The sequence below is a fragment of the Oryctolagus cuniculus genome, chromosome 17 (genome assembly GCF_051225735.1).
Source record: "Oryctolagus cuniculus isolate XC-2025 breed Fujian yellow rabbit chromosome 17, ASM5122573v1, whole genome shotgun sequence".
NCBI classification, from domain to species: domain Eukaryota; kingdom Metazoa; phylum Chordata; class Mammalia; order Lagomorpha; family Leporidae; genus Oryctolagus; species Oryctolagus cuniculus.
Window position 1 is genome coordinate 67,502,600 of NC_142883.1, and position 25,456 is coordinate 67,528,055.

Below are 25,456 nucleotides of genomic sequence, written 5' to 3' on the forward strand. Positions count from 1 at the left end.
GTCAGGAAAGTGAAGAGGCAACCAACAGAATGGGAGACGTTATTCACAAACTACACAACAGATAAAGGATTAACAACTAGAATCTACACAATGATCAAAAAACACCACAGAATCAAAACAAACAACCCAATAAAAAAATGGGCCAAGGACCTTAACAGACATTTTTCAAAAGAGGAAATCCAAATGGCCAACAGACACATGAAAAAATGCTCAGGATCCCTAGCCATCAGGGAAATGCAGATCAAAACCACAATGAGGTTTCACCTCACTCCACTTAGATTGGCTTACATACAGAGATCAACTAACAACAGATGCTGGTGAGGATGTGGGGAAAAAGGGACACGAATCCACTGTTGGTGGGAATGCAAACTGGAAAAGCCACTATGGAAGACAGTCTGGAGAGTCCTCAGAAACCTGAATATAGCACTACCACAGGACCCAGCCATCCCACTCCTTGGAATATACCCAAATGGAATTAAAGGGGAGAAAAAAAGAGCCATTTGCACCTCAATATTTGTTTCAGCTCAATTCACAATAGCTAAGACATGGAAGCAACCTAAATGTCCATCAATGGATGACTGGATAAAGAAACTATGGGATATGTACTCTGTGGAACACTATACAGCAGTAAAAAAAAAAAAAAGAAATCCGGGCATTTACAACAAAATGGAGGAAGCTGGAAAACATCATGCTGAGTGAAATAAGCCAGTCCAAAAGGGACAAATATCACATGTTCTCCCTGATCGATGGCAACTAAATGAGCATCTAAAATTATACCCATTGAAGTGAAATGGACACTATGAGACAATGACATGATCCGCCCTTGTCTAGACTGTTGAGGAACAACTTACTACTTTATTCCTTTTAGTATTTTTGTTGTTGCTGCTGCTGCTGCTGCTCTGTTTGTTCTACATAAGACCACTGGTTGAACTCTGTAATCAATGAACAATCATTCTTAGGCGTTTAAAAATTAACAGAAAAGTGATCTCTGTTAAACATGGGAGTGGGAAGATGTATAGGTCAGCACATGCTCACTCGGACTTGCCTCCAATGGTGGAACTAGAAATGTGCCAGGGGATTTCAACTCAATCTTACCAAGGAGGCAGGTACCAATGCCAGCGCACTTGGTAAAGTGATAAGTATAAATACACAACCGATCAAAAAGATAGGGTATGTGTCGATGAGATTTCACAAATAAGATCAGTGTAAGCAAATAATGAAGGATAGAATTAAAAGGGAGAGAATGATCCTGCGGGGGAAACAGGACACACAGCAGACTCATAGAATGGCAGCACTTCTGCCTCAGAATCAACCCTTGGGACATTCGGATCTGGCTAAAAGGTCCATGAGAGTCTCACAGGCATAGAAAGCCATGACACGGTGGCAAAAAACAATCTAAATGAAAGATCCTGGTGAACAAGACCCCAGCAGAAGGAACAGGCCATCAAGGAGAGAGGCGCCTTTCTCTGTGATATGGTCTTGATTAAACAAGTTCAGAGTCGGTGAACTCAAGGGGCTTCCATAGCCTAGACAGCTCATAGCAAGAGTCTAGGGTGATTGCTGACGTCATAAATAAGAGTGCCATTTGTTAAATCAACAACAGGAGTCACTGGGTACATGCTCCACATGTAGGATCTCTGTCCTTAATGTTTTTTTACTATGACACTTAAAAACAACGCTACTGGCCAGCGCCGCGGCTCAATAGGCTAATCCTCCGCCTTGCAGTGCCGGCACACCGGGTTCTAGTCCCAGTTGGGGCGCCGGATTCTGTCCTGGTCGCTCCTCTTCCATTCCAGCTCTCTGCTGTGGCCCGGGAGTGCAGTGGAGGATGGCCCAAGTGCTTGGGCCCTGCACCCCATGGGAGACCAGGATGAGTACCTGGCTCCTGCCATCAGATCATCGCGGTGCGCCGGCCACAGCGGCCATTGGAGGGTGAACCAACGGCAAAGGAAGACCTTTCTCTCTGTCTCTCTCACCGTCCACTCTGCCTGTCAAAAAAAAAAAAAACTACTAGTCGAACAATACCCTATACCTTGTGTGGTTGTGTGAGTGCAGCCTGTTGAAATCCTTGCTTAGTATATACTAAGTTGATCTTCAGTATATGAAGGTAATTGAAAATGAAACTCAATGAAGGGCGGGATGGGAGAGGGAGAGATGATGGCCACGGGAGGGAGGGGAGATGGGGGGGGGGAGCCACAACAATACAAAAGTTGCACTTTGTAAATTCACATTTATTAAATAAAAAAATAACTATATAACAAACAAAAAAAGAAAAAAAAAAGAACTTTTTACCCCTTTAGTATTTTTTTATGTTCTACATAAAACTATTGTTTGAACTCTGTAATTAATACTCAGTTACTCTTAGGTGTTTAATTAATGCTATAACCAGTATTCAAATAGTATTTTACACTTTGTGTTTCTGTGTGGGTGCAAACTGTGGAAATCTTTACTTAATATATGCTAAATTGATCTTCCGTATATAAAGACAATTGAAAATTAATTTTGATGTGAATGGAAGGGGAGAGGGAGTGGGAGAGGGGAGCATTGTGGGTGGGAGGGAAGTTATGGGGGGGAAGCTATTGTAATCCATAAGCTGTACTTTGGAAATTTATGTTCATTAAATAAAATTTTAAAAATACTAAATACCATTCTATGATACTCTTAGAACCTTAACACCCACCAAATGCTTCCAGAACATTCAACCTAAGCTAGGTCCAAATGGCACGAAGTCCAGACAGTGGAGAAAGAGAGTTCCCAGGGTGCATCCAGTTTGACTTCCCCAGAGAGTCAGTACACTTCTCAAAGTACGTGTCCCTGCACTAACAAGCATTTACAGGTACCCAATGCCAAGGCAGGGAGAGAAGATAGATTTTCCCAAAAAAAGGTTTTTCAGCATCTGCCTGGGCCATCCCTGAAATCCTGCCATGGGTCTGCTAACCTCCAGCAGCCTGTGCACTGAGTCTTCTCCTTCCCAGTGGAGGTGGCTGAGGTCGCTTAACGGATGCACTTAATATGCTTTTCTATCCTTTGCAATTTAACTAGAGATCCTTTTAAAGGGAAAAACAGGAGCTGGGGAAGATGGTTAAGCAGATTTCTGGGGGTCTGATGGAGACTTCTTTGATATGAAATTTGACTGAGACCTGTGTTCCATCATAAATTTTCTTAACTGGAATCTGTTGTTTGTGCATCTCTTTGTGGCTTAGCTTTGTTAATTAGACACCCCCACAATTGCAAATGCATGGATAGTCTCAAGGTTAGATTGTAAATGGGGAAGGGGAAGTAACATGTAGTTAAACCGCGACTTGAACCCAGGCACTACAATATGGGATGTGGGCATCCCAAGCAGCATTAAAATATATATATATACATATATATGTGTACATGTATATATATATGTATACGTGTATATGGTATATATATATATATATATATTCAATTTGAGAGGCAGAGCAACACAGAGAGAGCGAGAGACATAGAAATGGATTTTCATCCACTGGTTCCTCAAATGGCTGCAATGGCTGATACTTGTTCAGAATGAAGTCTGGAGCCTGGAACCCCATCTGGATCTCCCAAGTGGGTGGTAGAGGCCCAGTACTTGGGCTATCCTTTGCTCCTTTCCCAGTGGCATTAGCAGAGAGCTGGATTGGTAGCAGAGCAACTGACACCCAGACTGGCTCCTGGATTTATTGATGCAGGTGTCCCAGGCAGTGGTTTGAGTTGCTGTGCCACAACACCAACACCACTCTTCACCACAGCCCAAGCAGCATCTTAACTGCTGTGCCAAATGCTCATCCCTATCTAGCATTTGATGAAATGCTAGACATCATCAAGATGGTTCAATGAGTTTTGTTTTCTTCCTTTGATGAGTCTTATAATTTGTACTGATAGACTTTCAATTTTTCTGTAGATTTACTTTATTATTTCAAAACTTATTTTTAAACTTTGTTAGGGCATTAGTGTGGACTTTATTTTAGGGTAATTTCTTCCTGCTGCAAAGGCAGGTGACTCTTCTAGCACAGGGTGTTCAATGAGGTCTCTCTACATTGGTTTTGGATTCCAAGTGTTTAATCACTTTTGGAAATCCACTTAGTCAACACAGGATGAACTGTGTGTGGCACATGGTGCTGGCAAGTCTTCTTACTTGAGGACTATTCTTTATCTTGAGAACATGTCTGTAATAGGTTGGGTCTGTTTGCATTTATAAAAGGGTGAGATTTCTTCCTCTCTTTGCAGTCCTTTAGAAGGTTGCTTGTGATGTGTATCACATTCATGTTTAATCCTCATTTGATAACAAAATTGTTTTCTTTCTCTACTAGTTTTGTGAAGATTTTCTCAGTTGTGCTTTTGTTTTAAATTCTATTTCCCCAACAGTGGGTAATAGAAGGCGTGTAAGTCAAGGTTCTCAGGGAAACAGAACCAATAGAAGATGCAGACACATACACACACACATGAAAGCACTTAAAAAGGTACACAGAAAATGGAATTAAAATCTACTTATTTTGGGAGATATGGTGGCACAGCAGTTTAAGGCATTTGGAGATGCATCCGCATTAGCAGATGGAAAACCTCTCTCACTGTGTGTGTTTCTGTAATTCTGCCTTTCAAACAAATAAATAAATAACAAGATACGAATCTTCAAGAAGTCCATGCAAAGTGAATATTGTGAAAATCCCACAGGAATATTTACATTTGTCATGGGAATTGGCTAGCATGAGTATAGGGGCTCAGAAATCCCAGGATCAAACTGGAGAACCAGGAAAGCTGGGGCTGTACTTCATCCATATCTAAAAGCCCAAGAGCCGGGTAAACAATACTGCAAGGCCCAGTCTGAATGCCAAGATGGAAGCAACCTGAAAACTAACTCCCAAGTGCAGGAGAAGAGGGGGTGTCCAGTTCAAACAGCAACAAATTCATCTTCCTCTGCCTCCTTGTTCCATTAGGGCCCTTAACAGATTCGATGGTACTCGCCTTCATTGGTGAGACTGAACTTCTTTATTCATTGATATTACAGCATTTTTCTTTTAAAATCACAATGTATTCCAATTTCCCACGCCCTTATATAAAAGTATAGTCATATTTTAACCTCATCTGTATTTGTAATTCATTATTATTTTTCTAAAACGTGGGCTCCTCCGTCATATATGCTTTAGCCACCACAGATATGGACCACTGCCAAGCAAGAATGATGAAACCATAGGCTACCAGGGAAGTGACTCATGTTGGATTTTCTGAGTGGGAAATCATCATTTAGAAAAATCTTGGTTCTTCCTTGCTCTTCAAACATAAATGTCATCTTTTGCTTTAGAACTCAGGAGCCTCAAACTGCTTATTTCAGTAAAAGGTGAAAACTCTCAGTTTAATCAGGAAAGAAAAAAATCATCTTATGAAGTTGCTAAGATCTACGTTATGTTGTTAATATCACTGTGCCTAATTTATAAATTAAACTATTGCAGGTATGTATGCATGAGAAAAAATAGTACATATGAAGGTACTTCAAAGAGATTGTAGAAATGGAATTAAAAATAAGCTTACTATGATGCAAAAATTTGAAATCCATGCACAGATTGTTGATAATAGGCATTTTTCATGAACTTTTTGAAGATCATTAGTATACATTGTTGCTATCTGCAGCTTCAGGGATCCACTTGAGGTGAGGGGCTTGGAAAGTACCCCCCACAAATGGGGTGGCTAATGTGTGTCCCTCATTCTTCTCAGTGGAATGGCTTCCTATAGGGCTCAACGCACAGAATGCAAAGTCATTGTCTGCTGAAATCTAATGCACTCACATATTTAGTGGTATCATACTTTCCAATGAATTTGAACCCAAGGGGAATCACTAACTAAAAAAATTAAAATCAGTTGTCTCTGGGGGAGAGGAGTAGTGCTTTATGCCCTCATCAATTTTCTAATTATTTACAAGATAAGCTTAAGTTAATTTTATACTTTGAAAAAAAGTTGAAAGAAATATTTTTCTTAAAAAAAAGTAAGCCTTTTTCTGAAACTTGGCAAAAATATTAAAAGAGAGGAATCTCAAATTGCCAGAAGGGGAAGAGTGGCTGGCTTGGGGAAAGTGCAGATGAGTGCAGATTAGTGGTAGAGAATGTTTCCAGGGGACGTGCTTCCTGGCAGGAGAGGAGTCACATCTTGAGAACTTGGCAGGAAGAAGTTTCAATGCTACAGGCTCCTGGGAAAAGCCCTCCAACAGCTGCAGGCAGGCCTGCCTCAGCCAAGCCGATCCCAATTCACCCTGCAGCTGCGGCCTCTGGGTAAGCCTGGATCTTACAGTAGTTCCAGGCCTTCTCGTAAGAGACTATGTGAGATGTAATGGGGTAGACTTCTCCAAGGAAATGGGGTTGAACAAATAGCTTTGGAAGAGTGTATTTTATTTGGAACTCAAACATCGTACACGGTGGACACCTGATGAGCAGAGCAGGTAGGGGCACTAGTGCTTTTGTGAGGAAGCTGATGGCCCCAAGAAAGTTGTAGAAGGTGAAATGTGAGACTATGGGCAGAACAAATTTCAATGACCACTGAGTTTTACCAAGGGTCCCTTATATTCACCTTTAGTTGTGTGTATGTGGACAGAGGTATTTTAGCGATAGTAAAGTCACACAGAAATATGTTGGAGGAGGAAAAGAATTGAGGGGCTGAGGAAAGGGCCTTGATGGTGGAGTGCCATCAGAAAGGTTAATCGGCGTTAGGTAGCAATTGCCTTTATATCCTCTATCCTTCTCCTCCCCTCATGAAAAACATTTCTATCATTCTGACTAGAAACATCTCACAGTCATTTCCTTTACAACCATAAAACAAGTCATCAATGATTGAATGACCATGAAAGAAAGAGGAGCAACTGGGAAAGGGATGCTGGGCCTGCAGGCTGTCACTGCATTTATTTGGAACACTCCCATTAATTCTCCATTCACTACAGGGAAACTTAAATTCTCTTTAAAATTTTTTTCTTTACTATATTTGTGTGAATTTCATGCTTAATTTTAAAAAAATTTAAGACATTTATTTATTTGAAAGGAAGAGTTACAGAGAGGCAGAGGGGGAGAGAGAGAAAGAGAGAAAGAGAGAGAGAGAGTCTTCCATCCACTGGTTCACTCCCCCAATGGCCGCAATGGCTGGAGCTGAGCCAATCCAAGGCCAGGAACCAGGGGATTCTTCTGGGTCTCCCATGTGGGTGCAGGGGCCCAAGGACTTGGGCCATCTTCTACTACTTTCCCAGACCATAGCAGAGAGCTGGATCAGAAGTGGAGCAGCTGGGACTCAAACCAGCACCCATATGGGATGCTGGCGCTTCAGGCCAGGGTGTTAACCCACTGTGCCACAGCACTGGCCCCTCAAGTTTTTCATATATACAGTTTTAAGAGCATAATGATACTTCCCACTGTAGCTCTTCTCCCTCCCTGAAAATGTTTTTACCTGCTAAGCCACAGTGCTGGCCCCGTAATTTCATTCTTTAAATTTTTACTTTTAGAATATATATGTAGGCCGGCGCCGTGGCTCAATAGGCTAATCCTCCACCTTGCGGCGCCGGCACACCGGGTTCTAGTCCCGGTCGGGGCGCCGGATTCTGTCCCGGTTGCCCCTCTTCCAGGCCAGCTCTCTGCTATGGCCAGGGAGTGCAGTGGAGGATGGCCCAGGTGCTTGGGCCCTGCACCCCATGGGAGACCAGGAAAAAGCACCTGGCTCCTGGCTCCTGCCATCGGATCAGCGCGGTGCGCCGGCTGCAGCGGCGGCCATTGGAGGGTGAACCAACGGCAAAAGGAAGACCTTTCTCTCTCTGTCTCTCTCTCTCACTGTCCACTCTGCCTGTAAAAAAAAAAAAAAAAAAAAAAAAAAAAGAATATATATGTATATATGTATGTGTATATATATGTACATATATATATATAAAGGGAAAAAATTTCAAATTTTTTTAAAGATTTATTTATTTATTTATTTGAAAGAGTTACACAGGAGAGGCAGAGAGAGAGAGAGAGAGCGAGAGAGAGAGAGGTCTTCCATCCGATGGTTCACTCCCCAGATGGCTGCAGTGGCCAGAGCTGAGCCAATCTGAAGCCAGGAGCCAGGAGCCAGGAGCATCTTCCCAATCTCCCATGTGGGTGCAGGGGCCCAAGGACTTGGCCCATCCTCTGCTGCTTTCCCAGGCCATAACAGAGAGCTGGATTGAAAGTGGAGCAGCCGGGACTCGAACCAGCACCCATATGGGATGCTGGCGCTTCAGGCCAGGGCATTAACCCACTGTGCCACAGTGCCGGCCCCTCAAGTTTTTCATATATACAGTTTTAAGAGCATAATTATACTTCCCACTGTAGCTCTTCTCCCTCCCTTACAATGTTTTTAATCCTCTGGATTAAAATGGAATAAAAATACCATAGTTAACGATAAAATTATTTGACCAAAATTCCATTACTAAAAGTAAATTGAAAGCTCTTATAATGAATGTTTGCCAATATTAGAATTCATATGGAATTGGAGTAATTATTACACACATTCACCTAATACTCTAGGAGTTACAGAGGCTCTACAATTTTTTAATTTTTCAAAGAAAACATTAAGTAGAGTATTTTCTATTGAAATACTCATTAAATAGTCATTAATAAGGATATTTTCTATTGACCTATCTTCATGGTCACTCTCTCTTTTTTTTTTAAATTTTTTGACAGGCAGAGTGGACACTGAGAGAGAGAGAGAGAAAGGTCTTCCTTTGCCATTGGTTCACCATCCAGTGACTGTCTGCCACGGCTGGCACACTGCGGCCAGCGCATCGCGCTGATCCGATGCCAGGAGCCAGGTGCTTATCCTGGTCTCCCATGCAGGTGCAAGCCCAAAGGACTTGGGCCATCCTCCACTCCACTCCCGGGCCACAGCAGAGAGCTGGCCTGGAAGAGGGGCAACCAAGACAGAATCCGGTGTCCCGACCGGGACTAGAACCTGGTGTGCCGGTGCCACAGGTGGAGGATTAGCCTATTGAGCCACGGCGCTGGCCCATGGTCACTCTCTTCTTCCATTCCCTTCTACTAAGTCCATCTGGCATGAGCTTTTTTGTCCCAGACATTTCACTTTTCAGTTCTACCATTTCCATTTTGTTCTGCCTAATATTTTTACTTCTCTGCAGAAATTTCCCTATCTGCTCACCCATAATGGTCATTTTTACTTAAAATTTCAGACTTACTAATCTTTGTAGTTTCCCTCTTAAAATTGTTGCTAACTTCCGTTTTTGGGTCATTTAAGTTTCTTTTGACTGCTTTTTCAGTTCACTATGGGTCACATTTTTCACATATTTAGTATTTTGATTGTGCTGTTGTCACATATACTAAATACTAGAAAATTAGTTATGGGGACTGTGGACTCCATATACTTTCTCTGAAGAGAGTTATTTTGTTCCATTAGGAAGATATATTGTTGACCAGTCACCTTGAGCCAGTGGAGGTATATTTTCATAGTTTTGGTTTATTTTGTTTGTTTGTTTTTATTGTTCTTATAGAAACTCCTTAGCCTTGAGACAAAGTATTTACTCTTGTTTTATGGCCCTTCCATAGAAAATCCAAGTTGATAATCAACCCGTCTAACTTGATGGAATTCAAGCTCTAAATTTTCTTATCTTTGTCACAAGTGGTAGCTGTAGCTGAATTCTCTGTTTCTCACCTTTGCAGATGTTGCTTTTTTATTTTTTAACTTTTATTTAATGAATATAAATTTCCAAAGTACAGCTTATGGATTACAATGGCTCCCCCCTCCCCGTAGCTTCCCTCCCACCTGCAACCCTCCCCTCTCCCGCTCCCTCTCCCCTTCCATACACATAAAGATTCATTTTCAATTATCTTTATATACAGAAGATCAATTTAGCATATATTAAGTAAAGCTTTCAACAGTTTGCACCCACACAGAAACACAAAGTGTAAAATACTGTTTAAGTACTAGTTACAGCATTAGGGAGAGAACGATCCAACATGGGAAGTGGGATACACAGCAGACTCAGAATGGCAGATGTCCTAAACAGCACTCTGGCCTCAGAATCAGCCCTTAAGGCATGCGGATCTGGCTGAAAAGCCCATGAGAATATTTCAAGCATGGAAAGCCAAGACACTCTGGCAAAAAAAAAAAAAAATGACCTAAATGAAAGATTTCTGTGAGTGAGATCCCAGTGGAAAGAACAGGTCATTAAAGAAGAAGGTACCTTTCTGTGACAGGAGAAGACAACTTCCACTTTGACTATGACCTTGTCTAAATATGATCAGAGTCGGTGAACTCGAAAGGCCTCCATAGCCTTGGCAACTCATGACAAGAGCCTAGGGTGATTACTGACGCCATAAACAAGAGTGTCAATTTGTTAAGTCAACAACAGGATACACTGTGCACTTACTCCTCATGTAGGATCTCTGTCCTTAATGTGCTGTACATTGTGATTTAATGCTATAACTAGTATCATATGTTCTCCCTGATTGGTGACAACTAACCGAGCACCAAAAAGGAAACCTGTTGAAGTGAAATGGACACTATGTGAAACGGTTACTTGATCAGCCCTTGCCCTGACTGTTGATGAACAACTTAATACTTTATCACTTTTAGTGTTTTTTTTTTGTTCTACTTAATACTATTGGTTGAACTCTGTAATTAATACACAATTATTCTTAAGTGTTGAAACTTAACTCAAAAGTGATCCCTGTTAAATATAAGAGTGGAAATAAGAGAGGGAGGAGATGTACAGTTTGGGACATGCTCAATAGGACTTGCCCCAAATGGTAGAGTTAGAAACATACCAGGGGATTCCAATTCAATCCCATCAAGGTTGCATGTACCAATGCCATCTCACTAGTCCAAGTAATCAATTTCTGTTCACAATTGATCATAATGAAAGGACTAAGAGTCAAAGAGATCACATAAACAAGACTAGTGTCTCCATCGAGATTCTTGCAGTATGCCCTACACGTGTGCATTTTAGGAGTCAGATGATAACTTCAGGGAAATTTATATGCAGAACTTGGCGCATCACCATCTGTTGCTCTTACATTTTTTAATGAACTGTTCTTAAATCTGCCAATTTTCTATTTTTTTTTTTTAATTTTTTTTTGACAGGCAGAGTGGATAGTGAGAGAGAGAGAGACAGAGAGAAAGGTCTTCCTTTGCCGTTGGTTCACCCTCCAATGGCCGCCGCGGCCGGCGCACTGCACTGATCTGAAGGCAGGAGCCAGGTGCTTTTCCTGGTATCCCATGGGGTGCAGGGCCCAAGCACTTGGGCCATTCTCCACTGCACTCCCTGGCCACAGTAGAGAGCTGGCCTGGAAGAGGGGCAACCAGGACAGAATACAGTGCCGCGACCAGGACTAGAACCCGGTGTGCCGGCGCCGCAAGGTGGAGGAATAGCCTACTGAGCCGCGGTGCTGGCTTTTTTTTTTTTTTTTTTTTGACAGGCAAAGTGGACAGTGAGAGAGAGAGACAGAGAGAAAGGTCTTCCTTTGCCGTTGGTTCACCTTCCAATGGCTGCCGTGGCCGGCGTGCTGTGGCCGGTGCACCGTGCTGATCCGATGGCAGGAGCAAGGTACTTCTCCTGGTCTCCCATGCAGGTGCAGGGCCCAAGCACTTGGGCCATTCTCCACTGCACTCCCTGGCCACAGCAGAGAGCTGGCCTGGAAGAGGGGCAACCGGGACAGAATCCAGTGCCCCGACCGGGACTAGAACCCGGTGTGCCGGCCTCGCAAGGCAGAGGATTCGCCTAGTGAGCCACGGCACCAGCCCAATCTGCCAATTTTCTTACACCAGTTCCAGTCCACAGTGCTACCCATTTTTTATAAAAATAATTTGCCAATTAGATATGCAGAAAAGTTATGTTTGAATTGGCATGTCCATAATTAATAGTGAAAATCACTGTCTTATCATGTCTTTGCAGGCCATTTTCAATTTGTCTTCTGTGACTTGCTGGTTCATACATCTAGTATATTTTTCCCTAGTAATTGTTTTAATTAATTTGTAGGTGATTTATTTTTAAATATTTATTTATTTGAAAAGCAGGGTTAGAGAGAGAGAGAGAGAAACTTCCATCTGCTGGTACACTCCTCAAATGGCTGCAATGGCTAGGGGCTGGGCCTGGCCAAAGCCAGGAGCCAGGAGCTTCTTCCTTGTCTCCCCTGTGAGTAGTGGGTCCCAAATATTCTGGGTCATCTTCCACTGCTTTCCTAGGTGCATTAGCAGGGAGCTGGATAGGAAGTGGAGTAGCTGAGACTTGAAGTAGTACCCACACAGATTCTGGCACTGCAGATGGTGGCTTAATCTGTTATGCCTCCATGCCAGACCCTGTAGGTGTTGTTAAAATATTAGAGATAATAACCTTTTCCTGTTGCAGATGTTAAAAATATTTTCCCCACTCAATCATTTGAATTTTTGGCTTTTAATATAGCATCTTTTACAATTTTTATAATGATAAATCTATCAATTGTTTTCTTCAAATTTTCTAGGTTCCTTCAATTTGTAACAGATAGTCTCCCCCACCTGTAGTTCCTAAATTTTTTCCTTTCAGTATTTTACTTACTTTTATTTAATGTTACTTTATTGAAAACAAGCATTCAAGAAACAATAGAAATCTAAAAAATAAAAATGTCCCAGTTCTATCTTCTAATAAAATCAAAGTTTTCTCTGTTTCATGTTACTCTTAAACTTTGATCATAAACAATTATATACCCTTATATTTTTGAAGAAATATTATCAGTTTCATCTTTATTTCTTTTTAAAGATTTGTTTATTTATTTTAAAGGCAGAATTACAGAGAGGCAGAAGCCCAGAGACAGAGAGAGAGGTCTTCCATCTGCTGGTTCACTCCCCAAATGGCTGCAATGCCCAGAGCTGGGCAGATCTGAAGCCAGGAGCCAGGAGCTTCTTCGGGTCTCTCACACAGGTGCAGGGGCCCAAGGACTTGGGCCATTTTCCACTGCTTTCCCAGACCATAGCAGAGAGCTGGATTGGAAGTGGAGCAGCTGGGACTCGAACTGGCGCCCATATGGGATGCCAGCATGGCAAGTTGCAGCCTTATCCACTATGCCACAGTGCTGGCCCCAATCATCTTTTCTTTTTAAAAAATGTGTTTATGTATGTATTTGAGAAAGAGACATAGGGGGACAGAGCAAGAGAGACACCGAGCGAGAGTGCAGCAATCTGCTCTTCATCTTCCAAATGCCTTTAATGCCTGGGGCTGGGTCAGGTAAATACCAGAACTCAATCCAGGTCTCTCATGTGGGTGTTAGGGTCCTAACTACTTGAGCTATCTCCTGTTACCTCCCAGAGTGTGCATTAGCAGGCAACTGGAATTGGGAGCAGAGCCAAGATATGAACCCAAGTACTCTGTTATAAGATGCAAGCTTCCTAACTGGTGTCTCAAACACTACTGTTTCTTATTGCATTATAGCATACATGCTTTTCTGTTTTTCTCTGATCTTTTTTAAAAATACTTATTTTATTTATTTGAAAGGCACAGTTACAGAGAGAGAGAAAAAAGAGAGAAAGAGAGAGAGAGAGATTTTCCATCCATTGGTTCACTCCTCAAATGGCTGCAATGGCCAGGGCTGGGCCAGACTGAAGCCAGGAGCTTCTTCTAGATATCCCACATGGGTGAAGGGGCCCAAGGACTTGGGCCATCTTCTTTTGCTTTCTTAGGTGGATTGGCAGGGATCTGGATTAGAAGTGCAACAGCTGGGACTTGAACCCAAGGCCATATGGGATGCCAGTGTCACAGTTGGTGACTTTATCCTGCAATATATATTTCTGTATTTGCTAATGCATTTATTCTCTACTTTTATAAAGTATTTAGGTACTTATCTTTCTCATTAATGTCTTATTAATGTCTTATTTTTATAAATGAGATAACAATATTGAGATTATTGTGCCCAAACACACACACACACAAATTCAGTATTAAGAGAATGCTTTACAGAAAGACTGTAGTCATCCTCATTCCCTCCAACAATGTTAATTGACACTGTTTCCTTTCGTGGTTTTTTTTTTTTTTTAGACAGGCAGAGTGGACAGTGAGAGAGACAGAGAGAAAGGTCTTCCTTTGCCGTTGGTTCACCCTCCAATGGCCGCTACAGCCAGTGCGCTGCAGCCAGCGCACCGCGCTGATCCAAAGCCAGGAGCCAGGTGCTTCTCCTGGTCTCCCATGCAGGTGAAGGGCCCAAGGACTTGAGCCATCCTCCTCTGCACTCCCGGGCAACAGCAGAGAGCTGGACTGGAAGAGGAGCAACCGGGACAGAATCTGGTGCCCCGACCAGGACTAGAACCTGCTGTGCTGGCACCACAGGTGGAGGATTAGCCTATTGAGCCACGGCGCCAGCCTCACTTCCATTTTTAACACCATTACTGGAGTATTTGGCAATAAAGACATTTGTATCCCACATTCAGAGTACCTGGGGTTCAACACACAGATCTGGCTCCTAACTCCAGCTTCCTCCTAATGCAGACTTTGAGAGCAGCCATGGCTTGGGTAGTTGGGTTCTTGCCACCCATATGGCAAAGCTGGATTGAGTTCTTGACTTCTGGTTTGACTGGCCCCATCTCAGCCATTGCAGGTATTTGGGAAATAATCCAGTACAAAAGAGCTCTCTCTCAAATAATCATTTCAAATTTTAAAAATATGAAAATCATTATGATATGCCAAGCCATGTGCTAGGTACTGGGAATAAGATAGAGAACTCTCTTGGAGTTTCCATAGTAGAAACTGTGTCAGACAGTGCATAATAAAATAGATTATGAAAAGGGCTCTGAAGGAAGTCAGCTGGGTTCTGGTCACAGCAGTATGCTTTGCAAGGACATTAACATCTTACGTATCTTCTCTATGGGCCACACAGGGTAAAACCACTAGAAAGTGCCATTGTTACTTCTAGGCTAGCAGCTGTACTGAGCCAGGGTAGAATGGGGGAAGTTTTCCTATGCCAATGTAAACTGCTATTGATTTCTGTTCTAATCATCACACCCACACTGAATTGCCCATGTCTCTACAGAAATCTTCTAAGAACTGATTTCATTGTAGCCCCTACCTAACAGAACTGTCAAATATGAAAACAAGGATACTGAGACTTTAGAGGAAATGGCCTCGTTCCATAATAAATAAGCATAATAGGGCCAGTTAGGGCCCTGATGGGAGGAAAGACAGCTCTTGGATTTGAACTTGGAGGAGGAAACTTCAAGCTAGCAACCAGAACCAGATAACTCTGAAGACCCCCCCCCCAAAAAAAAAACCAGCCTGTTACTTCCTTGGGAAAGTCCGCCTCCCCAGCCCCACCCCACACTAGTGGGCTGCTGGGGTTCTGGAGCCACCGGGGTCTGTGACCCAGTGGCTGTAGAAAAAGGCTGCCCTGGCTCAAAGCAGAAGAGCCCTGGAGGCGGAGCCTAATAAAGAATGTGTAAATAAAGGTCAGGTGTCATAAAGGGTGAGGCAGGGTGCACAGTTGCTAAGGCATGCCCTCTAAGGGGCTGCCATAATTCATTAGCTCATGCTCAGGGCATACTGCATGTGCCCTAGCAGCCTGAGTTACTGTATCCTGAAAATTCATTAGCTCATGCTCAGGGCATACTGCGTGTGCCCCAGCAGCCTGAGTCACTGTATTCTGAAAACCCCGTCAATGACCCCTTTGTGCTTGTGGGTCCCATGGCTCCTCTTCAACTGGCAGCCTTTGTGGCTGCCAGTCCAGGCAACTCAGCCTCTGGAGTGGGCCCAGGACCTGGTCCAGCTGACCTCCAGCCTCCCTTGGCTCTCTGAGCCCTGGTCTTCCCACTCCCCGAACTTCCCACCTGAATCACCTCACACACTCACACCCCTGGCAGACCCCAGCGGCTTTGATGACCTGCGGTCTTCTGCTCTCTCCCAGATGCAGGCCTCGCCTCAAGAGTCCACTGTGAGTTTGCTTCCTTTTCTGGAACTGCCCCCAGAGCCAGAACAGCTTGCTGGTCCTGGTCCGTACCAGTATTTCAATAGGTTTCCTCAACAACAGAGGCTACCAGAGGCGATTCCCGTGCTAGACGGGGATCAGGATCAGCCTCCGGCTCTGCCTCCTCGACTGGAAGGAAATGCTCACCAGTCATTGGAAGCACTCGTTCCGCCTCTAGACAGTCAGAGTTCACAAGGAAACAAGTTGATTGTTTCACCCCTGACCCCCAAGAAAGATCTAGCTCGGCGTCGACGGCTTCCTAAGGTTGGTGTTGGAACTCCAGACAAAGCGGCCAAGCTTCAGGGTCAAAATCAAGTTTTGCCGGCTGACTATGGGGTCTATCCTGGTGGTTTTCCTACAGAATCCCAGGAGAACCCAGGAGAACCTGCACAGCCCTCTGAGCAGGCTGAACCATCTCAATTCCTGATGGAAGGCCAGACTCAAAATCCAGAGACTCAGGAGCCCATCCAATCCTCCTCTGCACAGCAAGAAGAACAAGTTCCGCCTCCACAGCCCGTTGAACCAGATGAACTTTCTTCACCCCAGCAAGAGGGCCCAGGTGCAGACCTGCAGCAGCCCGAGGAAGAAGCATCTCCGTTGCAGCAGGAGGCCCCCGCTCAGAATCCATTTGCTACTGCAGAAGTAGTAGGTCAGGCATCAGTGAATCACAATCTTAACACTCCATCCTCACCTCAGATTGTAGCTCTCCAAGCAAACTTCCCCAGCGTCACACTGAAACCTGCAGACACGGAGCTGACAGAAGCCTCAGGGGCAGGTGAGGAAGTTCAGTCTACTCCAAGCACGGAGCAGGCTCCAGCTCAGCCTCTGGGGCATCCTGAGGGAGTGGGACTCCCCTCAGCCCAACAAGAGGCCCCAGTGCAGACTCCGGAATTCCCTGGGAGGGTGGAATCTTGGACTCAAGAGGGTCTAGCTCAGACCTCAGATCTCCCTGAGGAGACTGGACCTTTCTCTACCCAAAACGATGCCACAGCTCAGCCCTCAGAGTATGCTGAGGAAGTCAGCCCATCTGTAGCCCAGCAGGGGGCCCCAGCCCAGCCTCCAGGCCTGCCTGTGAACACTGAATATTCCTCCAGCAATCAGGAGCAGCCTGCTCAGCCTTCTGAGTCTCCAGAGATCGAACCTTCTAGAAGCCAACTGGAAGCCCCGGAGAAGCCTTCGGCACTCCCTGTGGAAGTCAAATCTCCAGTACAGCAAGATCCCCGAGCTCAAGCACTAGAATCTCCTGAAGAGACTATCATAGCTCAGACTCCACAGATTCAGAAGGGGACGGACTGGTCTCCAGATCAGAATCAAGTTCACCGTTATAACCTGCCCAATGTTACCATCAAGCCTGCAGATGTGGCGCTGACCATAACTCCGGAGCCCACCATGGAGCGGGACTCTTCTCCAGTGCAGCAGGAGGGCTCTGCTCAGACTCCGGGCCCTTCTGTGGAGACAGAACCCTATATTAGTGATCAGGAGCAGCCCACTCAGTATGTTGAGTCTTTTGTAGAGAACAAACCCTCTCCAGCCCAGCAGGAGACCCCATATCAAACTCTGGGCCCTTCCCTGGAGACAGAAGCTTCTCCAGCCCAGCAGGAACCCCCAGAGCAGACTCCGGTCCCTTCTGCAGAGACGGAACCTTCCCCATTCCAGCAGGCACCCAGAGCTCACACTGCACGCCCTTCCGTGGAGGCAGAACCTTCTCCCCATGAACAGGAGCAGATAGCTCAGTATGCGGAGGCTCTGGTGGAGACTCAGCCTCCTCCAGGCCCTCCCGTGGAGACAGAGCCTTCTCTCAGAGAACAGCAGCAGATTGCTCAGTACGCGGAGGCCCTGGTGGAGACTCAAGCTCCTCCAGGCCAGCTGGAGGCCATAGCTCTGACTCCAGTCCCTCCTATGGAGACCGAACCTTATATCAGTGAGCAGGAGCAACCAAGGAGGCCCTCTGAGTCTTCTGAGGAGGTTGAATCTTCTGGAAAGAAGACAGAAGTCCCAGCCCAGCCTCCAAGTCATCACACAGTGACCATTTTACCTCCCGGTCACCATCAAGTTCAGCAGTACGACTTGCCCAATGTGACTACTAAACCTCCAGACCTGCAGCTGACCCTAACACCAAAACCTGCAGCAGAAGTGGAAACATTTCCAGTCAGCCACGAGGTCACAACAACTCAGGCCTCAGTCCCAGCTCTGCCTCCAACGCCTCTTGAAGAGGTTGAACCACTGCCAATTCAATCTCCAGAAGTTATGCAGGATGAGAAACCCTCTACGACCCAGCAGGAGGAAACAGCTGAAATTTTACAGGCCCCCGAAGAGGCTGCACCTTCTCCAATCCATCAGGAAGCCCAAGCTCACGCCTCAGTGTTCCCTACAGAGCATGAGCCTTTGAAAGACCAGGAGGCAGACACAGCTCAGCAGCCAAAGCCTCCGGAAGAGGATGAGCACTCCCCACTTCCAGGGGTCCCAGCTCAGCCTGAAGAACTGAAGGAACCTTCACCAAGCCAGCAGGGGATTTCCGTTCCACCTCTAGAGCGCCCCGTGAGTGCTTACCAATTACCACTCCAACAGGGAACCACAAACCAGCCTTCAGATATCTTCCCAGAGATGAGTGATGCTATTCCAATGAATATGACATTTTCACCTCATATTCCAGAAGAAATACTCAGAACTCAGCATTTAAGGATGTCTAAAACCAAACCAAAACATGTGGATATTGACCTTACCAGAACCCTAAAGCCCACTCCAGAAGTTTATCCTTACTGGTGTCAGCAGGAAGGACCTGCCCAGCCTACAGTTCCCACCAAGCAAGTTGAATTTTCTCCAACCCAGCTTGAGCCTCCTCTTGCCAAGCCTCCAGCACTGCCTGAAAAGATGGAACTTTCTCCAGCTGAGCCTCTAGAGCCCCTCAAGAATGCAGAACAAGCTCCAGTGCAAAATGTAGCCCCAGCCAAGCCACAAGACTTCCCTGACACTCAATCATCTGTAACCCAGCAGGAGCTTCAAACTCAGCAACCAAACCTGACCAAAGTCACAGGTCAACCTTTGGATGTGGAACTCACCATAACTACACAACCTGGAATGGAAGGCGGACTTTCTCCAATCATGCAGGAGGCCCCAGTTCAGCTTCCAGGGCCATCTAAGGAAGGTATAGCTCAACCCCCAGGATATCAGGGGGTGACAGTTCCAACACCAGCTCAGGATCAAGCTCCGTTTCCAAAATCACCCCGCATCACATTTCAACCTTTTAATCTGGCACTTACAATAACTCCACAGCCCATTACAGAGGCTGAACTTGCCACAAATGTGCAGGAGACTCCACCTAAAGAATCTGTAGCTCAGCCACCAGTGCATCATGAGGGTCAAAATCAACCTCCACTATCACCAAGTGTCACAAATCAACCTTTAGACCTGGCACTTACCATTACTACAGAACCTACTACAGAGGCTGAGCATCCTGCAGACCTGAGCAAGACTACAGCTCCATCTCCAAACCTGACTCCAGTCACAACTCAACATCTGGACCTGGGACTTACCATAACTCCAGAAACCAGCAGTATGGTGACTGAACCCTCTACAGACATGCAGGAGACCTCCAGTCAACCTCCCATGGAGGGTGTAACCCAATCTCCAATACATCAAGAGGTGACAGTTCCAACACTGGGTCATAATCAAGCTCAATATCCAACATTGCCTCACATCACAGTTCAGCCTTTGGACACAGTGCTTACCATAAATGCAAAGCGTACCAGGAAGGCTAAACATTCTACAGCCCTGAAGAAGACTAAAGTACCTCCCGTGCTCCATGAGGAGGTACTTTCACAACCAGACCAGGTTCAGGCTCAGCATCCAACCCTGACAGAAGTCACAGTTCAACCTTTTGATGTAGAACTTACCCTAACTCCAGAATCCATTGTGGAGGGTGAACCACTCCCAACCATGCAGGAGACTTCAGGGCAGCCTCCAGGGCCACATAATGAAGTGGTCTATCAGCCTCCAGTTTATTATGAGATGGTAGTTCCAAAACCAAGTCAAGATCAAACTCCTCATCCAATGTCACCCAGTGCCACAGCTGAACCTTCGAAGATAGAGTCAACCATAACTCAGGTACCCACTACACAGGATGAACATTCTACAGCCTTCAAGTCTATATCTCCTCCTCCTTATCCAATGTACCCTGAGGTGACATTTTCACCTCCAGTCCAGATTCAGACTCAGCATACAAACCTGCCTCAAGTCACAGTCAAGCCTCTGGACCTGGAAATTACCCAAACTCCACAACGTACTACAGAGGCTACACCTTCTACTACCATGCAAATGACCCTAACTCAGTCTACAGAGCCACTAAAGGAGCTCGTAACTCAGTCCCCAGGGGACAATGAGATGACAGTTCCAACAGCAGGTCAGCATCAAGCTCAGCACCCAACATCACCCAGTGTCATAGCTCAGCCTTCCAAGATGGAGCTAACCATAACTCTGGTACCCACTGCAAAAGCTGGCCATTCTCCATCCCTGAAGAAGACTACAGATCTACATCCAGGCCAGGTTCAGACTCAGCACTCAACCCTAACTGAAGTCACAGATCAACCCCTGAATGCGGCTGCCACCATAAATGTCTGTGAGCTCTGCACCTGCAAAGATGAGACACTTTCATGCACTGGCCTCAGCCCAGTGCAGAAGCTTCACAGAGTTCCTGTACCAGAGCCCAACAGCTACAATGGCACCTTCAGCATATTGTAAGAATCTCCCTTCCTCATGGTTCCCTACAGCCTGCCTGTCTCAGCAGCTTTTCCCCAAGATCTTCTGAGCCCTCCTCAAGTCCCCACCTTATGTTGACTCTGTGTGTGTGTATGTGTGTGTTTTGGCAGACAGAGTAGGACAGTGAGAGACAGAGAGAAAGGTCTTCCTTTTTCCGTTGGTTCACCCCTAAGTGGCCACTTTGCTTGTGAGCTTTCCTGATCCTCCTTCTCTTATTCTCTTCTGTCTCTTCTACAGTCTCATGTGATTGCCCTTACTGCTTTTCCTGATTCATTATTTATTGACATTCACCATGTTATTACCTCATTGCTTTAATCCCATTCTTAAACACAGCCCTCATCCCGACTTATTAGAGATGATACAACAGATTTAAGGATAGATTCTGGAGCCAGGTTGCCTGGCTTTGAACACAGGTCTCCCGGTGATTAGCTTTGTGACTTTGGACAAGTTATTTAGCTTGGATTCAATATCCTCATCTGTAAAGCTGGCTTAAAGAATTGTGTGATGGATTGTAACAGAAAATAAAAATGCGTGACTCCACAGTCTTTCCCTGGATGACAGCGAGAATGATGGTGGTCTATAAGGCAGAAGCACAGCAGTCAGAAAGAAGAGCCCGTTAGTGGGAGATATGTTCAGTGTTAGGCACTTTTTATTGATGAGCATAAAGTAACCCGAGAGGACATATCCACCAAGAAGGTGAGCATACAGGTATCTGTTTTATTGCTGCTCCTGCTTCCAGGAAAATGTGTACCTAAAACAAATAGGTTCATTGTTGCTGAGGAGTGAGGACAGAGTTAAAGGTAAGCACTCACAGCAATTCAAAGTTGAAGCTAAATATAAGTCATTTAACAGCTTCTTGTAAACAAGTATCGATTATGAGCACCTTTCCACTTTTTAAAAAGTGCACAGAATGTAGGATAAAATGTGAAAGTATGAACCCCCACACACCCTCATCATCCCCTGGTCCTCACTCTATTACCTGTAACCCAGATGTGCGTCTTTCCTTCCAACCTCCTCTCTTTTTTTTTTCCTATGGAGGTAATGCTTGGCTCCTGGCTCAGTGATCGGCAGTTTTACCCTATGTTGTATTCCAAAAGGCTTTCCACATCAGCACCTTAGTCCCTCTGATTTTAAATTGTCTGTATCCATTCAGTACTTGGAAAGATTTCAGCAGAGGGCACTTGGCCAAAGCACTAGTATACCTGCATAGGTTTTCATTATTCTTATTGGTGACAATACATTTTGCCCATTTTTTCTTGAATAATTTATCCTTTTCTCACTGATTTATAGAAGTCAGTGTAGACACTTGAGTTATTTTGGTGAAAATACTTAATATTCAAAGTGATTGACTGTCTTTACTGTCAAAGAGACTGGACAGAGATGAAGTTAAGCTTCTGAGAGGATGCTTCATTGTTTATGTCAGTGGCCCCTCATTATTTATTGAGTGAGCAAACTGGGAAGCAGAGAGCTACGGAACATAAAAGCACTGGTATTTATTAGAAAGCTGATAATATTTCTGTATTTCAATACTCCCCCATGAGGGTGCCATGATTTTTTTCCTCATTCTGTTCATTCTTTTCCAACCCATTCAAGGATGTGAACTGTGTTCCTTTACAGAAATTTCCAAGGAAACTCGATTTCTTTCATTGATGAAAATGTATGGAAAGCATACTGCTGGGCTGAGACACTGTGAGTACACGCTCCCAAACATGAATACACAAAACTAACTGCATTGTAAGAGCTTTCTTGTTCTACTATTTTGAGGTCAGTATGTCAGAAAAAGTATTCCCTCTCCATGTCACAATCAACATCTGTTGATTATAATTCTATGGTTGTTTTAACAAGGCACAGAATTTGAAATAAGAAACTACTTCTATTTATTTGCATTTTATCAGTAATACCATTACATTCTTAGTAGATAAAAAGTGATAGGGATAGTGAAGACCTTCATTGTGTCCTAACTCCCTACCTATGAGGTAATAATTACTGCTCTGAGTTTGGCATATATCCTTCCAAAAAATTACCTACAAACATATTTACATAGAGCATAATAGTTGTGTTGTGTGGTTTCTTTCTTTTTTTAACCTAAATAGTAACATCCTGCAACTTGGTTCTTTCACTTCATGGTTTCTTCTGGATTTCTTTCCCTCCTAGTACTCAGTCAGTTACCCTATTCATTTAACTCCTGCATGATATTCTATAGTATGGATGGCCATTTCACAGTTTACTTAATAATCCCTCTATTGATGGATTTTCGATTATGTCCACTTCTCATGTATTGCTGCAAGGAAAATCCTTGTGCACACTTGTGAACATGGACAAGCATTTTGCAAAATAGAAGTCTAGAAAGAAAATGGGGCAGCTAGCATTGTGGCATAGTGGGAAAAGCCTCCACAAGCCATGCCAGCATCCCATATGGGCGCTGGTTTGAGTCCTGGCTGCTCCACTTCTGATCCAGATCTCTGATATGGCCTGGGAAAGCAGTGGAAGATGGCCCAAGTGCTTGGGACCCCGCACCCATGTGGGAGACCTTGAAGAAGCTCCTGGCTCCTGGCTCCTGGCTCCTGGCTTCGGATCAGCACAGCTCTGGCCATTGTGGCCAACTGGGGAGTGAGCCAGTGGATTGAAGACCTCTCTCTCTCTCTCTGCCTCTCTCTCTCTCTCTGCCTCTCCTTCTCTCTGTGTGTAACTTGACTTTCAAATAAATAAATAAATCTCAAAAAAAAAAGAATGAAAATGGATGAAGACTACGGAAATAGGAAATTTTAATTGCCCTCAGAAAAGCTGTGCACACTTACTTACACTCCAGCTAACAGAATATAAGAACATTCATTTCCCTTCATCCTTTTTAAAAAGATGTATTTGTTTACTTGAACTATGGGAGTGGGGGGAGGGGGAGATGGAGCGAGAGCAAATGAGAGAGTGAGAGAAAGAGAGAATCTTCCATCCACTGCTTTATTCCCCAAATGCCCAAAACAGCCATGGCTGGGCCAGGCCAAAGCTAAGATCTAATACTTGATTCTGGGTCTCCCACAGGGATGACGAGGAATCAAGCACTTGGGCCATCATCTGCTGCCTCCTAGGTGCACTAGCAGGCATCTGGCTCAGAAGCAGAGGGCCCAAGACTTTAACCAGGCTCTCCAATATGGAATTTACGCTTCTCAAGTGACGGCTTAGCCTGCTATGCCCCAACACTGACTCTTCCCTTCACCTTTTCACCTCGGGATGCTCTTTGTCTTTTTGCTAATGTGACTGGCAAATAAAAGGGTTCCCAGCTGAATCTGGATTTCTCTGATTACTCATAAATTTAAATGTCTTTATATACTTATTGAACATCTATGTTTCGTTGAGGTTTTGTCCACTGTCCATTTGTTGAATTATCTTTTCCTTACTGATTTTTGAAAGGAATCAGTTTAGACTCCCAATTTTGGGGGAAAATACTTAACATTCAAAGTAATTAACTAAAAATAAAAATCTATCATGTCACCTAGGCCAGTGAACTAGAAATTTTGAAGTGCTGAGTGTAACATAATAAAAAAAAGGAATTAACTGACATTTTTCACGACAGTTTGCGTGTTATATCACTGGGACAACTTGTACAGACATCATAAATTATTTCTGAATACAAACAAGACATATAACAGACAAGGGAGAAAGGTTATGATCACTTTAAGATAAATTTTCCCAGGGCCTGTGCAGTGCTGCAGTGGTGCAGTGGGCTAAGCTGCTACTTGCGGCGCCGGTATCCTGTACGGGCACCAGTTCTAGTCCCAGCTGCTCCACTTTAAATCCAACTCTCTGCTATGGCCTGAGAATGCAGTAGAGGATGGCCCAAGCACTTAGGTCTGTGCACCCATGTAGGAGACCCCAAAGAGGCTCATGGATCCTGGCTCCTGGCTTCCAATTGGCCCAGCTACAGCCATTGCAGCCATTTGGGGAGTGAACCAGTGGAGAGAAGACCTTTCTGTCTCTCCTTCTCTCCATCTGTAATTATAACTCTGAAACAAATAAATAAAATCTTTTTTAAAAAAGATAAAAGTTTCCCCTTAGCCTACTATCTCATTTCTGATGGGAAAATGCTAGAATCAGGCAGTTGTGACTTTTAATTTATGATGTTTCTTAAATACAATACACACAGTTTGTATATATTTTGGTTCTGCTTCATTTAAAGATGTCCCAAACTTGTAAGAAAAATCAAAGTCAGGGCTGGCACTGTGGCATAGCAGGTAAAGCCACCACCCACAGTGCCAGCATCCCATATGGGTGCCGGTTCGAGTCTCAGCTGCTCCACTTCCGATCCAGCTCTTTGCTATGGCCTGGGAAAGCAGTGGAAGATGGCCCAAGTCCTTGGGCCCATGCACCCACATGGGAAGACCTGGAGGAAGCTCCTGGCTCCTCATTAGCACAGCTCCAGCCTTTGTGGCCAATTGGGGAGTGAACCAGTGGATGGAAGACCTTCCTCTCCCCTCTCCCCTCTCCCTTCTCCCCTCTCCTTCTCTCTGTGTGTAACTCTGACTTTCAAATAAATAAATAAATCTTTGGAAAAAGGAAAAATCAGAGTCATCTGACACAAAAGTAAATAACACTAGTTTCCTCTGAAGAGTGAAGACGGGAGTTGGAAAGGCTAAGGGATAAAGGGAAGGGGAAGAAAATTTAATTTTTCTTATTTGAGAGGCAAAGGCAGCATGCTATCATACACTGTTCACTCCCCAGATGCCTGTAGTGGTGAGACTGGGTCAGTCAAACTCAGGAACCTCAAACTCAGTCTTGTTCTCCTA

General features: G+C 44.5%; 1 protein-coding gene across 1 annotated transcript in view; it reads left to right on the top strand.

The window, feature by feature from the left end:
* The first annotated feature begins 15,617 nt into the window (after window positions 1-15,617).
* The window catches only part of LOC103347026 (uncharacterized), a 43,934-nt gene continuing 34,095 nt past the window's right edge, over window positions 15,618-25,456 (top strand). The window contains exons 1-3 of the mRNA XM_089317031.1: window positions 15,618-19,842; window positions 19,939-20,656; window positions 22,296-22,367. Of these exons, the coding sequence (XP_089173157.1) occupies window positions 15,618-19,842; window positions 19,939-20,656; window positions 22,296-22,367 (5,015 nt within the window). The remainder of the gene's footprint in view (window positions 19,843-19,938; window positions 20,657-22,295; window positions 22,368-25,456) is intronic.